The 15,602-nt window shown below is 36.7% G+C and overlaps 1 protein-coding gene across 1 annotated transcript in view; it reads left to right on the forward strand.

The window, feature by feature from the left end:
• Window positions 1-15,602, forward strand: part of LOC150075077 (serine/threonine-protein kinase Nek8-like) — a 223,962-nt gene that overhangs the window by 76,233 nt on the left and 132,127 nt on the right. The window contains exon 6 of the mRNA XM_090389083.1: window positions 10,343-10,462. Within this exon, the coding sequence (XP_090245209.1) occupies window positions 10,343-10,462 (120 nt within the window). The remainder of the gene's footprint in view (window positions 1-10,342; window positions 10,463-15,602) is intronic.

The raw sequence follows: 15,602 nt of genomic DNA on the forward strand, positions 1-15,602 counted from the left end.
ACTATATTAAATCAGTAAATAAATTTAAACAATTTATATATTAAAAAAAATAATAATAATTTTGGGTTGTTCAAAAATGACTAAATTTTCTCAATGTAAGCTATAGATATTTTATATTTTTGTATTTTAGTATTAAAATCTTGGCTATTTCTTCTCTTTTTGGACTTGGCCTGAAATTTATAAATACGATCAAACACTTTTAATCGAACCCCAATAGACCTCTTGAAGTTTATTGATCCTGTAGATTCTATTATCAGCCTATGTCCCTGTAGATTCTATTATCAACCTATGACCCTATAGATTCTATTATCAATATTGACCACTTTGGAGTAAAGAAGTCTTTATATAAGTTTATATAAAGACTAAGTTTATATAAGTTTATATAAAGAGTTTATATAAGTAAAGAAGTCTTTGCTGTTTTTCTTTGCATCCTTTGCCAAAGATTTCTCGTAATCTGCATTTATTGCCTAACCTCCTTTGTGACTTGATTACAGACTAGCTTATATCTACCATAGGCTTCTGTGTTGCCTGATAATTTATGTGCATCCCATGCATTTTCTTCTCTGCCATGAATTAGCATTAGCATTAGTAGAGGCATATGATGCAAGAAAGCAAGCTTATTCAGCATAAATTTCATTTCATTAATGAAGAGTTTCATTAATTCATCTGACATCCATTTAGGCCTAAACCTTAAACAGTATTTCTTAGTTGGTATGAAAAGCCTAGTAGCTTCCAAGATTAATTCCTTGAATGCTTTCCATTTAGAATTTGCTATTGGTAACATCAGTTGGTTCCACTGTATAGAATTTAAAAACTGTCTGAGACCACTGCAGTCACCTTTACAAAAGCAAAAACCTTTCCTTTTACCCCTAATGGTAGTTATGTCTTTAAGTAAATCCCACATCAATATACAAGAGGAAAGGAGTGGGAGAAAGAACTGAACCTTGGGGGAACACCAGCATTAGTGGAAAATTTAGAAGACAGAGAGCCATCTACCATCAACTGCAGTGAACGGTCAGAGAGAAAACTGGATAATCAATTAAAAAAAAAAAAAAGTTGGCAAACCATAAGATGGAAGCTTATTTAGAAGACCTTCATGCTAGATATGATCAAAAGCCTTTGAAATGTCGAGCAACTGCTTGAGTTTTGCCCAATGTTTCTATTGAATTGTTCTGCAGATGTGTAGTATAAGCCAGAATGTCACCAATGGATCGACACTGGCGATCATTGATCAGATGGTAGTTTCTAGATAGTTTAAGAGTTTTTGGTTCATTGATTTCTCCATTACTTTAGAAAGAGTAGAAGTAAGTGCAATGGAATGATAATTTGATGGGAGGAATTTGTCATCCTTTTTAGGAACTGGCTGGATATGAGCAAATTTCCAAATAGAAGGAAAACACTTTTGGAGTAAGAGAAAAGATTAAACACAGAACAGGAGAAATTCAGGAGCACAGGTTTTGAGAACAAGTGGAGAAATACCATCAATACTTGGAGCTTTCTTAGCATCGAGATTGCTCAAAATCCTTCTGACATCCTCTTTTGGTGGAAGGCCACAGGACTCATTGAATGGAGTGTACTGGGAATTGTATGAGTTGGTTTACTAAGATCATCAGTACACGAGTTGGAAGGAAAGTAGGATGCTAGCAAGTCACATTTATCTTTAGCTGAAGTCGCAATAGAACCATCTGGTTTTGACAAAGGTGGGAATAGAGATGGGCAAATTGTAGTCAAACATTCTTGCCAATGGCTTTGGCAAGAATGTTTGACTACCATTTTCACAAGAAGCAAATTTTCTACTCTTAGCCTGTTCGAAATCTAGTTTGGAGTGATTAATAACTGCTTTACAATTGTTATGAGCTTTGGTGTAGGCAGAAAATGAACCTGAAGATTTGGATACAAGCCAGTTGCAATATGCAACATTCTTATCTTGGCAGCCTTAGCACACTTATTGGAAAACCAAGGTTTAGATAAAGGATGAGATTTTAAGGTGGAGTGTGGAATAAAGGATTTCAGCCTTACAAGAATAATTTGTCCGACATTATCTGAGCAAATGTTGACATCATAAGATTTGAAACAGTAATCCGACCAAGGAAAAGAAATCTCGCAGATCATCCAATTTTGCCTTCTTGTAATGCCAATCAGTAGGAGTTTGAGAATGGCCAAAGAGAAAGGCTCCATTGGAGAAGAGATCATCACCAAGTTGTGATCTGAGGACCGCTCCCCTCGACTGTGTACTTAGAAGGGCTGTTTGTGAGAAAAAGCTCAAGCGTGTTTGCTGTATGGTTAGGATTGTCCGGTATTCTTGTAGGTAAATTAACAGTCTGTGCAAGATCATTAGTAATTGCAAAAGCCTCAGCATCCCAACAAGCTGGGTCTGTGTGACTAGAAAATGGAAGGCAGCTGGAGTTGTGAACATTAAAATCACCAAGGAAAAAATTACCTTACTGTTAGGAAAGTTTGACTGGAGAAAGTCAAGTTTCAAACAGTGGAAGTCAAAGAGTTCCAGGTGATTAGTGGAGTTAGGAGAACGATAGAGGCAACAGATGAGTTGGACAGAATGTGGTAGAGAGAGAAAAATTTCTTTGATGCAAAAGGAATCATACAGCGAATAATTCGGACAACTGAGATGAGCAGTGGTTGAATCAACTGATAACTGGAATTCTGTTGGAAAGAGTCATGGGATTTAGCAGACTAAATTGAAATGGGCAGGGCTGGTTCTGGTAGGTGTGCAGTGCGTGCATACATGCAGGCGGCCAAATCCCTAGGGTGGCCGGTAGTGCACTTTAAAGAATAAAATTAAAATGTAATTTAATATTATTTTAATATAGTGGTCGGCGATGAAATAGCGAATGTGGCAATATTAATAAATAATATTTATTCTCTAAAGGCCCATTCACAATGAAAATTAAACATAAAAATAGTGTAACAAACGTTACTGTAAAATTAAGAAGTCATACCAACATTCACAATGGGAACATAAACATGACCGGAAACATATTTAGTAACCATGGAAATACAACATGCTCTTCTTTCATACTTCAAAAAATTGATGTTTGCATGATATAGCTGTGCAGTTTATGGTTATAAATAACGGCGAAGCATGCATGTTAGGTGTTTTTCATCAGAAAACTTAGAAGTGCAAGCACAGGCGATGGTGGTTTCATCCGTTGAACCAGAGAAGGATTCAACAATGGGACTTCCATAACCTCTATAATTGTGTCTTGTTTTAAACCATGTAAACAAAAGCATAAAAACTTGGAGTTTGCAACAAACTTTCATGTTAACATCTTATGATTAAGTTTAATGTTACACTTGCTTAATTCATTGTGAATGGTTTCATTAAATAACACAGGTACAAGGTTTTATGCTTATGTTATGTGTAATTTTCATTGTGAATGGGCCTTTATTTTCGTACTGTTAATCTTAAAGTGATACTTACATCATTGTTTTAATTGTTGACGGAACCGAAAGGAAATTTAAATAAAAAGAGCTATGCGCACGAACGTTATAAATTTAAATATTCACCCAACAATCAATTCTCTTGTCGACCGTTTTCAACATTTTCACAGCAAAAAATTCATTACTACTGAGTGAAAATTGATAGGGGCGGCCAAATATCTCTAGCATGCAGTCAGCTAACATCCCGAAACCGGCCCTGGAAATGGGCATCATTGAGATTAGAACCGAGACAGGTATATTTGTGAAATGAACAGGGAAGAGTTCAGGAGGTTTAGATCTTTTCACAGAAAGGTTTGTTGTATTAATTTGACAATTCATGATGTATTCCATAGTAAGACAAGGTGGGAAGGACATGCTGTATGAGGTAATGAAATTTTTGGATACAGCATACACATAGCAAGAATTTGATAGTATGAATCAGAGCTGTAATGCTCAATTACAGCTCTGTTAATTATAAAATATTTGTAAAATAATAAGAGAAGTTTACCTCAATATAATACATAGAACACTTCCGTATGATACTCTCCAGTAATTAAAATGAGAAAATGAAAATCTCACATTACAATAAAAACTAATGTACAAGGTAGTGCAATTGCATCATTTCTGTACATAGCCAACTACATAAGTAGTTATAAATTGGTATCATTTAGTATATCTCATATTGTGAATACCTTCACAATGAGTTTCCACAGTATTGCACTACCTCGAATAAGTAACGCTTCACCATAGGAGAAGACTATTGTTGCTTATTCTCAGTAGACCATACGGCACTGTTTCGGAGCTTATTGGCTCCTCATTAATGATGCCAATTTATAACTACTTATGTAGTTGGCTATGTACAGAAATAATGCAAATGCACTAACTTGTACATTAGTTAAACTATTTACGTAACCCGAGGCTTTAGCCCTAAACTATACCATTACAGTAAAAAATAAAAAAATCATTAAAACTCAATTGAACACAATTAAAAAATTAAAAATCAAATGAACACAATTAAAAATCAATCTAATGCAATTAAATTAATTAAAAGAAATTTAACGAAAAAAAATTGCAAAAAACAATTTTCCTTCCTGAAGTTGACAACGCTTTTCGACCGTATATCGTGATCACAGGAACAAAAATTACCGAATAGGGGTGAGCACAACACTTAAATAGGGATTATTTGTCTTCGCGCATACACGTAAAAGTCCACGAATCGGAGATTAGAAATGGCTGGTGAACATTAACAGAAATTCTCGTGTCATTTAATTTTGACAGTTTCTGCAATTAATAGTCTGGTATAATTACATTGGGGACACTTAAATATTTTGGCCTCGTTAAATAAAAAAGAATGTTTTTCGTTAACAGCATGAAAGGCTAATTCTGATGCTGCTGAACAAGAAGCATGAACTGAGGCCGCATGTTGATTTTCACGAAAATTCAGAGGAAAATGCATAGAACCTTGGTACAACGAGTTTCAATCCCCTACAAGAAATGTTGTATACCAGGTCATTTATTCGTGTGCGAACGAGGAAAGGACTGAGCAATTATTCAGTATAGTGTGTAGTTTCCTTATTGGCCTGGCCACAATATTAAATTCGATATCTTTAAAAAATCTGTTAAGCTGTTTGTGCCACTGTTCAACATATGGGACAGAAATAAAGTATTTTTTAATATTATGATTGTTGGTTGGTATAGTATTTTTTATCCCCAGCTTGTACCCTAATTCGGTTTATTGTAACAAGGGGATAACGGGATAATTCCTGTTTAAGAATCTGCTGGTTAATATTTGTATTTCTGAGCCCAGAGCAGATTCCGTCGTTGAATATTTATAGGTATTTAGAAATCGCATAATATAGTTAAACTTACCTTAAGACCTCGGTATTCTATTAAACGAAAATACCTTTCCCAGGTTAGTAAACTTCGCGACAAATTAAAAAATTATCTGTATCCTAATGATTGGTCTGTATTGAAGACCTCCTTAGATTTGCAACACAAAGCACAGGCTTCAGAAATAAAAAACAGACATGTTAACAAATTGAATACATTATCGGGAGGGTCAAAACACGTTCATGCGAATTCTAACACATTGTCACAGACTTGCGACCAAGTACATACAAGTTGGGTGATGACCCCCCCCCCCCGCATACACACAACGTGCTACCACAGAATACGTTAGCTAGTTCGCGAACACCCCCTCACCCTACATTGAACAAACTGACATATCAATAGGTTACAAATCTTTCCTCATATATGCTTTTGCAGGACCATATTTCATTTTTATCCAAAGGATTAAATTATAATTTACCACCTCGAAAACTACCTAAAAAACATAGCGTAATAATTGATATTGAATTTGGTCTTCGTAAGGTTTCACAAAAAGATTTATTTATTCAACGAGTTAACCAAGTGGTGAATAACATAAAAGAAACGCGACTTCCTAAATTGAATACACGACAATTCAGCTTTACATGAACTTCAGGAAAATAAAGACATTATTATACAGAGGGCAGATAAGGAGATAAATTTGTAATACTCGATAAACATGATTATATTAATAAGTTAGATTCAGTGGTTTCAGATTCCTCCACTTATCTTGAAGTAGATAAGTAGACCTGGCACTATTTACCAATTTGGTCAATCAATACAATAAAATGTTAACCACGTATCGAAAAAATGACTACATTACTGTGTCTCAGTTAAAGGAATTGAAGGCCAGAACATACAATATTCCTGCACTTTTCGGTCAAGTAAAATTACACAAGGCCAGATTTCCTATTCAGCCTATTGTTTCCTGCAGAAACTGGGCATTTTCATCTTTGGCCACACGTGTATGTAGCATTATAAAACCCTTTAGACAGGCGATACAATTTGGGATTAAGAAGAACTACGATACACAATTTAATAGCCTTAGGGACTGTAGACTTGCCGATAATGATAATTTATTCTCACTAGATGTTACCTTGTTATTTACGAATGTAAATGTTGAATACACATTAGATATTATTTGGGATATGTTAAATAATAATTCTATACAGATTAATTATACTAAGCTTCCTATTAAAGAAATTTTTCACTTAATTAAACTCTTAGTTGAGGCCAACTATATCACCTTTCGAGTCGAAGTATACAAACAAATTTTTAGTTTGCCAATGGGATTGAGCTTGAGTGGCTTAATATCAGAGATCTATCTCTCAGCGATTGATGTATACATTTGACGCCTCTTCTACTCCGTATCACATACTATGGGAGGTATTTAGGTGATGTTCTAGTTATTACTGAGAGTAGTACTACCCAAGACATTTTACATTTGTTTAATAATATTCACTCTAAACTGAAATTTACATTCGAAAGGGAGGGTACGGATACAAAGTCATTAAATTTTTAAAATTTTACGTTTATCAGGACTCGAATAAAATCCAATTTAACATCTATCAAAACCCTACAAACACGGTATGCTTCTGCATTATAACAGCTATCACCCGTTCTCCTACAAGAGATATATTATCTTTAATCAATTTCTAAATGCCTTTAAATATTCAATGACGGAATCTGCTTTGGGCTAAGAAATACAAATATAAACCAGCAGATTCTTAAATAGGGGTTATCTCCTTGCTACAATAAACCGAATTAGGGTACAAGCTAGGGATAGGATAAAAAATACTACATCAACCAACAATTGTAATATTAAAAAATACTTTATTTCTGTCCCATATGTTGAACAGTGGCACAAACAACTTAACAGATTTTTTAAAGATATCGAATTTAATATTGTGGCCAAGCCAATACGGAAACTACACACTATACTGAAAAATTGTTCAGTCTTTTCCTCATTCGCAACACGAATAAATGACCTGGTATACAACATTTCTTGTGGGGATTGCAACTTGTACAAGGTTCTATGCATTTTCCTCTGAATTTTCGCGTAAATCAACACGCAGCCTCAGTTCTTGCTTAGAATTTTATTTAATTCTGACACTTTTTTATTCTGCAGCATCAGAATTAGCCTTTCATGCCATTAACAAAAAACATACTTTTTTATTTAACAAGGCCAAAATACTTAGTGTCCTACCTAATTATACCAGACTATTAATTGCAGAAACTGTCAAAATTAAATGACATGAGAATTCTGTTCGCCGGCTATTTCTAATCTCTGATTCGTGGACTTTTACGCGCATGCGCGAAGACAAATAATCCCTATTTAAGTGTCATGCTCACCCCTATTTGGTAATTTTCGTTCCTGTGATCACGACATACAGTCGAAAAGAGTTGTCAACTAAAGGAAGGAAAATCATTTTTTGCGATTTTTTTCGTTAAATTTCTAATTCATTAATTTAATTTTTAATTGTGTTAGATTGATTTTTAATTGTGTTCATTTGATTTCTAATTGTGTTCAATTGTTTTTTAATTTTTTAATTGTGTTCAATTGTTTTTTAATTTTTTAATTGTGTTCAATTGAGTTTTAATTATTATTATTTTTTTTTTTTTTTTACTGTAATGTAAGATTTTCGTTTTAATTGCTGGAGAGTATCATACAGAAGTGTTCTACGTATTATATTGAGGTAAACTTCTCTTATTATTTTACAAACATAGCAAGAATATATCCAGCTCTTTGACATAATGTGGCCTCAACAATGCTTCCCCTGCATACACACTACTCAGACTTCCTCCAGTCATTATCTGGCAGAGTAGAAGCACCGAGATTGTACACTAGCTGATCCCAAAGCCTCCTAGAGAGTTACCAATAGGTTTGATCTGGTGGACTATATAGTGACCAGCCTACAAATTCCATTTTATAACTCCACCTTCAAAATGTAAGGAAGATTAGATCTTGCTATGTTTCCACCCTAACCTCAAAAGACAAGGATCACATTGCATGATGGAAGAGATAAAAGGGTTGCCAGAGTCTAGCTGTGGAGACCAAACACGAGTTCCACCACTTCAAGCCTCCACTAAGAGCAAAGTGGTGATACTGCACCGGTTGATGAGAGTTATCTCCCACCTAGTATCGACTGCTAACACAGAGGGGCTGCATTCCCATGTGTGGTGTGGGTGTCATACTTCGATCCCTGCTTAAGTTGGTTTGCACCTGGGTGGTCATCTCCAGTATGCTAGATGCCATATTTCAGAACTTGCAAGCATGGGTTATACCCAGGATTACTAACAGTCCCACCATCGTACTGGTGTAAGCAGAGGATTTGGCTGTTACAAACCGATCAGACTTTGCTGAAATTAGGTCCACTCGACTCGAGTGTACCCAAATACCAGTTCAATCAGTGTTTTGACTCCCAGGTAGCAAGCCCAGCTTGGTATACCTGAGAGAATGTCTGTGACAGCCTCAGTGACACAACTTCCTTGCAGTTGTTGCTCATAGCAGAATTTGTATGAGTAGAACTACAAAACTATGCAACACCTTCTGCACATTTAAAAACATAACATGACAGTTAAGATTTTAAAAGGAAGTTTTATTTCCTTAAACTATTTGGCTGTTCACTGTCATTGAAAAAATACATTCACAGTTTTATACATTTTTGCCACAGAGACCCCTACCCACCAGCTGATGAGAAGCTAGTAAGCTTCGAAACAACTGTCCTTGCTGTGTTTCTGATTTTTAAATGTGTTAGATTGATGGAAGATACAGTTTTTTAAGATATGTAATACTGTATTTAAGCTTTACTTAAATAGATTCACCTATTTAAGTAAAGCTATTCAATTTAAAAAGATATTAGCAACTTAAGCAGAACTGTGAACAACATTATTTGTTTCCAAGTTGAACACAGGCTTAAGCTTTGCACTGAGGACTTGTCACGTAGCCTTCAGCAAAAGCTGAAAGTCTCTCTTTGGTCTAAATAAAATGCAGGTAATGTATGCAAATTTTGATATTAGAAAAAGTTCATTATGCAGTAGAATCCAATCCAATCTAATTCCTGTTATCCAACGTGATTAGGACTGAAGGTCAGTTAATCGAAAAATTCTGTTGAAGTGGGGAATTATATATAAAAAAAAAATACACATATACCTTAAGAATTTTATTTTCGCTTAAAATATTGTACATTAATTTACATGAAAATAACAATTTTCATTTGTTTAGGTAATGAAATGTAATGCTTTGCTAGGTAATCACTCCATAAACATCACATCGTTGACTATTGAATCAGGCTGTTATTTTGTATGATGTAAAGCTGTATCTAAGGTATTTTTGGAGGCTGCACAATGCACAAGAAATTTTTGATGTGGATTAGATTCATACCCTTGTTCATATCTTATATGGTTACCCTGGCGTATTTAAAAAAATAAGTTTCCAACAAATTGTGATAATTTGTTGGAAAACATTGTAGAATCCATTGTAGTTGTATGTCTTTTGCAAAACTGTATCCTTCTTTGGGACTTTCAGTTTAACAGAGTGTTCTTCATAATTTTGTGTTACAGGATGTTAATTAAATTACATAATACATTTAGGGCAATAGCCTCAGGTTATGTAGAAGTTAATTAGCGTATAAGTTAGTGCTAGAGCATCATGTTTATACGTAGCCAACTACTAAGTAGTTGAAAATGGCATCATTTAAGTATATCCTGGTGTAGACACCTTATTGTGGAGTAATGCATATTGTGGAGTTATACTTCACAACTGGGTTGTCATCATTGCAACACCAGGGTACCTGAACCGATGAATAGCCAACAAGCTCCAAAACGGTGCCATCTGGGGCGGTGGTATCTGCCGAGAATAAGCAACAGTAGTCTTCTCCATTGGTGAAGCATTACTTATTTGAGATTGTGCAATATAATGGCAACTCATTGTCAAGGTATTCACAATGATATTTTCATTTTTTGTTTCCATTTAATGAAATGGCCAATTATCAACTTAGCCAATTTATTTAGTTTTTTTTTTTTTTTTTTACTTTAGCACTTTGAGTCAGTACTTGGCAGCAATGAAGAGACCTCTTGAAGAGCAAGAAATCATTTCTCTTTTTCAACAAATTGTATCTGCTATCTGGTATATGCACGAGCATAATATTCTACATAGGTAAGGCACTTTATTTTCCACTTATATCATTTAACCTAAGTGCTATTCAACTTATAAAGATTTTTTATTTTCTTGATCATATATTATTTTCCAAGTTTTATAAGGTGTTTTATAGAAGAATTGATGGATATTGAAGACTGTATTTAGGAAAAACTAAAAATATTCCTTTGCACTGAAATTATTATTATTAGTGTTACTCTTATATTATTTCTTTCTGATTGGGGGTTCCACCTCGTGATAGGTATTGCTACCAAGTATACAGGGTGGTTGTTGTTATGTCTGTTACTATTGGTCGAGAAACTCTCTGACTCTCCTACAGTTGTTTAAGATTGCAACTTTCTGGAGTTCCTTGTAGGGAGACCTATTGCTGCTAGTCTGTTATGTAGGGTCTTTGGCACCATACCTGTGGTTGATACGATGATTGGGATGGTCATTACTTGTTGCATATGCCACATCTCTTTGATCTCCTGTCTTAGGTTTGTGTACTTCCTGATTTTTTCCCCATGGGTTTTCTGCAGGTTGCCAGTGTTGGATACCGCTATGTCAATCAGATAGGTAGCCTTTTCCTTCTTGTCCACAAGGGTTGTGTCCAGTCTGTTGTGCAGGATTGTCCTATACATTATTATGGTGCGGTCCCAGTACAGCTTGTGGGTTGGGATCTCTAGTACTACCTGGGATTCGTACTTGTAGTACGGTACACTTTCTTTGATCAACTAGTATTTCTTGCTAGCTTCTGATATATTATATTGGCTGCCAGGTCATGTCTAAGAGTGTACTGGTCTGGGTGATCAGCTTGCATCCCGCGGTGATGTGTTCGATCATTTATGAGGCCAGGCGGCATCGTCGACATGTGTCATCGAACACTTCGGGCTCCTTGGCGATGTATTTTCTATAGTTCCTGGTGTTGATTACATGGTCTTTGATAGCAAGCATGAATCTTTCAGTCTCGGGGAAGAGCGGCCAGCTCGTGAACCATGCATTGGAAGCAATTTTATCTTTGTGATCTTGATGGAGATCATTGTAGTGTCTGGCCATGCCCATCTTTCTAGCTTCGTTTGTACTTCCTGGTTGGGAGGGACCCCTCACTTAGGTTGAGTCGGGTATACTGCTTGTCTGTCTTCCTTATGGCCTGGTGAAGTGCTGCTGTGTGTTTCTGGAAGTAATCCTTCAGGTTAACTATCGCTGTCTTCTGTTGCCTCAATGAGGTTTATCAGGCCCCTTCCTCCTTCTTTCTGGGCAATTGTCAGTCTCTCCACGGCAGATTTCGGGCGGTGTTGGTGGCTCTTGGTCATCATTGGCCTTGTCTTTCTCATGATATCCTCCAGCTCGCTGTTAGTCCAATCTATGACCTTGAAGGAGTATGTTAACACTGGGACTGCATAGGTGTTTATGGCTTTAACTGTGTTCCCTCCTTTCAGCAGGCTTCTGAGTCTCTGATGGTATTTTTCGGTTAGGCAGGCCTTAATTTCCTTGTGCTGTAACTGCTGAGCCTGCATCATCCCCAAGTATTTGTAGGCTTCTCTCTCTGCCATGGCTTCAATCTCCTTATCAGTCTGCAGCTGGTAGTTTCGGTTGGCTAATTTTCCCTGGTGCAATCCATGGGTCTGGCATTTATCTAGACCAAATTCCATTCTAATATCATTGCTGAATTCTTCGGTGATCTGAAGTAGTTGCTAGAGGTGCTTCTCGGTTGCTGCGTAGAGTTTGATGTCATCCATGTACATCAGGTGGGTGAGGGTGTACAGGTTCTTCCTTCCTTCTTTGAGGTTATATCTATACTTGCTACTGTTGAATATGGTGGATAGCGGGCTAAGTGCTACACAGAACCACAATGGGCTCAGGGCATCTCCCTGAAAGATTCCTCTCTTGATGTGGATTGGCTTGGTTGTGATGTTTTCAACCTAAATGGTGGTACTCCATTTCGCCATCATTTCTCCTAGGAAGTTTGTCACTATCGGATTGACTTTGTAGATGTTCAGTGCCTCTATTAGCCAGCTATGAGGCACGGAGTTGAAGGCCTTGCAGTAATCGATGTAGGCTGTGTACATGTTGTGGCGTTTCTTGTAGGCTTGCTTCATAACTGCGGAATCTATGGTTAATTGCTCCTTGCTTCCTTTGCTCAACCGCTTGCATCCTTTCTTCTGTTCGGCCATTATGTTCTGGCTCTCCCAGTGGTCTGATATCTTCTTGGTTATACAGCTGATCAGATCTTGTACGTTGTTGGGAGGCAGGTGATTGGCCTATATTTCACCGAGTTTCTTGTATCTTCATCTTTAGGCTTCAGATATGTGATTCCAGAGTGAGAAACTTTGGGATTGTCTCTGGGGGCCTTATCATTTGGGTGAACTGCTCTGCCAGGTGCTTGTGTGTGCAAGTGAGCTTCTTGTACTAGTAATTGTGGACGTTATCTATTCCTGGAGTTCGCCAGTTGTGAGAGTTTTTGATCGTCTGTTTCACTTCTTCCTGAATCTCCCACCCTCTCATTTCTTGTATGTCCTTGGTTTTCTTGCATTCTAGTTCTATCCAGGTGGCTCGGCTGTGATGTCTAACTTTCCTGTTCCATATGTTTCCCCAGAACTCCTCAATTGTCTTCTTCTCGGGTGGTCCGTTCCCTTCTTTCCCATCTTCTCCGAGATTCCTGTAGAAGCCTCTTTGGTCCTCATCAAAGATTCGGTTGTTTTATTTTTCTCTGGAAGCTCTCTTTGTATTGGTGTAGTCTCTTGCTGAATGCAAGGAGGTTCTGCTTCAATGTGTCTAAGTACTCTCCTATTCTCTGATTTTTTGTCTCATGTTTGCTGTGGATGCTGTCTCTCTTGAGGATGCTCTTCACCTTTCCAATTAATTTCTTACTCCTATTTCCCCATTGTTACTAGGTCAATTGGCCTATTTGACTTTTAATTCTTCTATCTTTTGCTGAAGTCTTCTTTCCCAAGCTGGCAGTTCCTTCTGTTTTCAGTTCTTCTGCTGCTGGTCTCTCACTTCTCTTCCATTAATCCTCGTGGCTGCTATCACAGCGCAATACACGGCTGTGTGGATGGCCTCCAGTGTTGCACCATTGCTGTCGAGGTAATGTGGTAATATGTGCCGATTCAGGTGGTCTGTGACTCTCCACAAGGTTCTATTTGGCCTCTGCTTCGGTATCACATCAGTCTTTGTGGGGCCCATTCCTTCGAATTGTGTTAGGGTTTAATGTAAATTAAGAGAAGCTATTTTCCTTCCTGAAGCTGACAGAGCTTTTCAATCATATGTCATGATCACAGGAATGAAAATTATGGAGTATGTGTGAGCATGAATCTTAAATAGAGATTATTTGTCTTCACTCTTGTGAAGACAACGAATTGGAGAATAGATATGGATGGCGAATGTTAATAGAATTCTCATGTAATTTTATTTCAATGGTTTCTTTGATTAATAGTCTTGTATAAGTTGGACACTGAGTATTTTATTATCATTAGCCATATGGTGCAAGAAAGCCTCAGCCGTTGAATAAAAATATATGTTTTTCATTAACAGCACGAAAGGCTAACTCGTGATGCTGAATGAGAAGCACGAACTGAGGACACTTGCTGTGTAACCCTAAAATTCAGCAGATATGGTGTCGATCCTTGGTAAGACGAGTTGCAATCACTGCAAGAAATGTTTTATACCAGATCATTTATTTGTGTTGCGAAAGAGGAAAGGACTGATCGATTGTTCAGCCTAGCATGCAATTTCCGTATTGGTCTGCCTATACAGAAATGATGCTACTATTGTTGGTTGGTGTAGTTTTGTGTATCCTATCCTTAGCTTGTACCCTAATTTGGTTTATTGTAGCAAGGGGTAACCTCTGTTTGAGAATCTGTAGGTTAATATCTGTATTTCTGAGTTTAAAGCAGATTCTGTCATTGACTATTTATAGGATCATATAAATATTTATTGGAAATATATATATAGATATATTTTTTTTTTGTCCTCGCTTTTTTCCCATTATTATATGGGGTCAGCATTTTTTTATTGTTTTGGCATGCAATTTTTATGGCCGGATGCCTTTCCTGAAGCCAACCCTCACCCTTTATCCGGGCTGGGAATATGCGGTGGTCATTCCCCGACCTGCCGCATCCTCCGTATTTGGTGGTCACGGACTCGAACCCCAGTCTAATCAAGAAGCGTGTGCTGTGCACTACTACTCCTGCCCATCTGGCTACGGAGGCGCCAAATATATATATAGATATATTTCCTATAAATGTATCTGTCATTGATTCTGTCGAATGATTCTGATCGACAGAATCTGTTGATCAGATTCTGTTGTTGACCATTTATAGGATCATATAAATATTTATAGGAAATATATATATATATATAGATATAGATATATTTCCTATAAATATATCTCAGTTCGTGAACAGTGGCTCAAACAGCTTAACATGTTCTTTAAAGATACTGAATTTAAGATTGTGGGCAGACCAATACGAAAATTACACACTATACTGAAACATTCTCAAATCCAAAAAGTCCTCAGTTCGTGCTTCTCGTTTAGCAGCATCAGAATTAGCCTTTCATGCCGTTAATGAAAAACATACATTTTTATTCAATGAGGCCAAAATATTTAGTGTCCAATGTAATTATATGAGACTATTAATTGCAGAAACCGTCCTAATTAAATTACATGAGAATTCTATTAACGTTTAATATAATTAATTTTATTTAACATAATTAATTATACATATAACCACTTAGGTTACGTAACATAAATAATTAGTAAAAACAAATAATTAATACATAACTTGATACGAAAGTTATATAAAGGGATTTCGCAGATAACACTCGTTACTGAAACGTAAATATTTCGTAGATAACACTCGTTACTGAAACATAAATATAGCGTTATAACTGTGTTTGGATACAAGTTTAGGATTTAATTTTGTACAGAAATTGAAATTTTATTGAAAGTAAATCTAAATCATGACTCAAACCAGAGCAGCAAAGCAAAGGGCTCAAGCTAATGGGAATGCTGTGGCCCAGGGGAGAACTGAGGGGGGCAGTTGTCCTCTGAATCACAGCCTTGTAAGATGCACTATTTGCTTGATGTTTGCGGAGCAGTCAAGTATGGGACATGATACTGCCATGGGGGATGTCTTTGTGTGTGTGTGCGATGCAAGGA

This window comes from Mastigoproctus giganteus, chromosome 14 (assembly GCF_048544385.1).
Source record: "Mastigoproctus giganteus isolate SK-2022 chromosome 14, ASM4854438v1, whole genome shotgun sequence".
In the NCBI taxonomy this organism is placed as follows: domain Eukaryota; kingdom Metazoa; phylum Arthropoda; class Arachnida; order Uropygi; family Thelyphonidae; genus Mastigoproctus; species Mastigoproctus giganteus.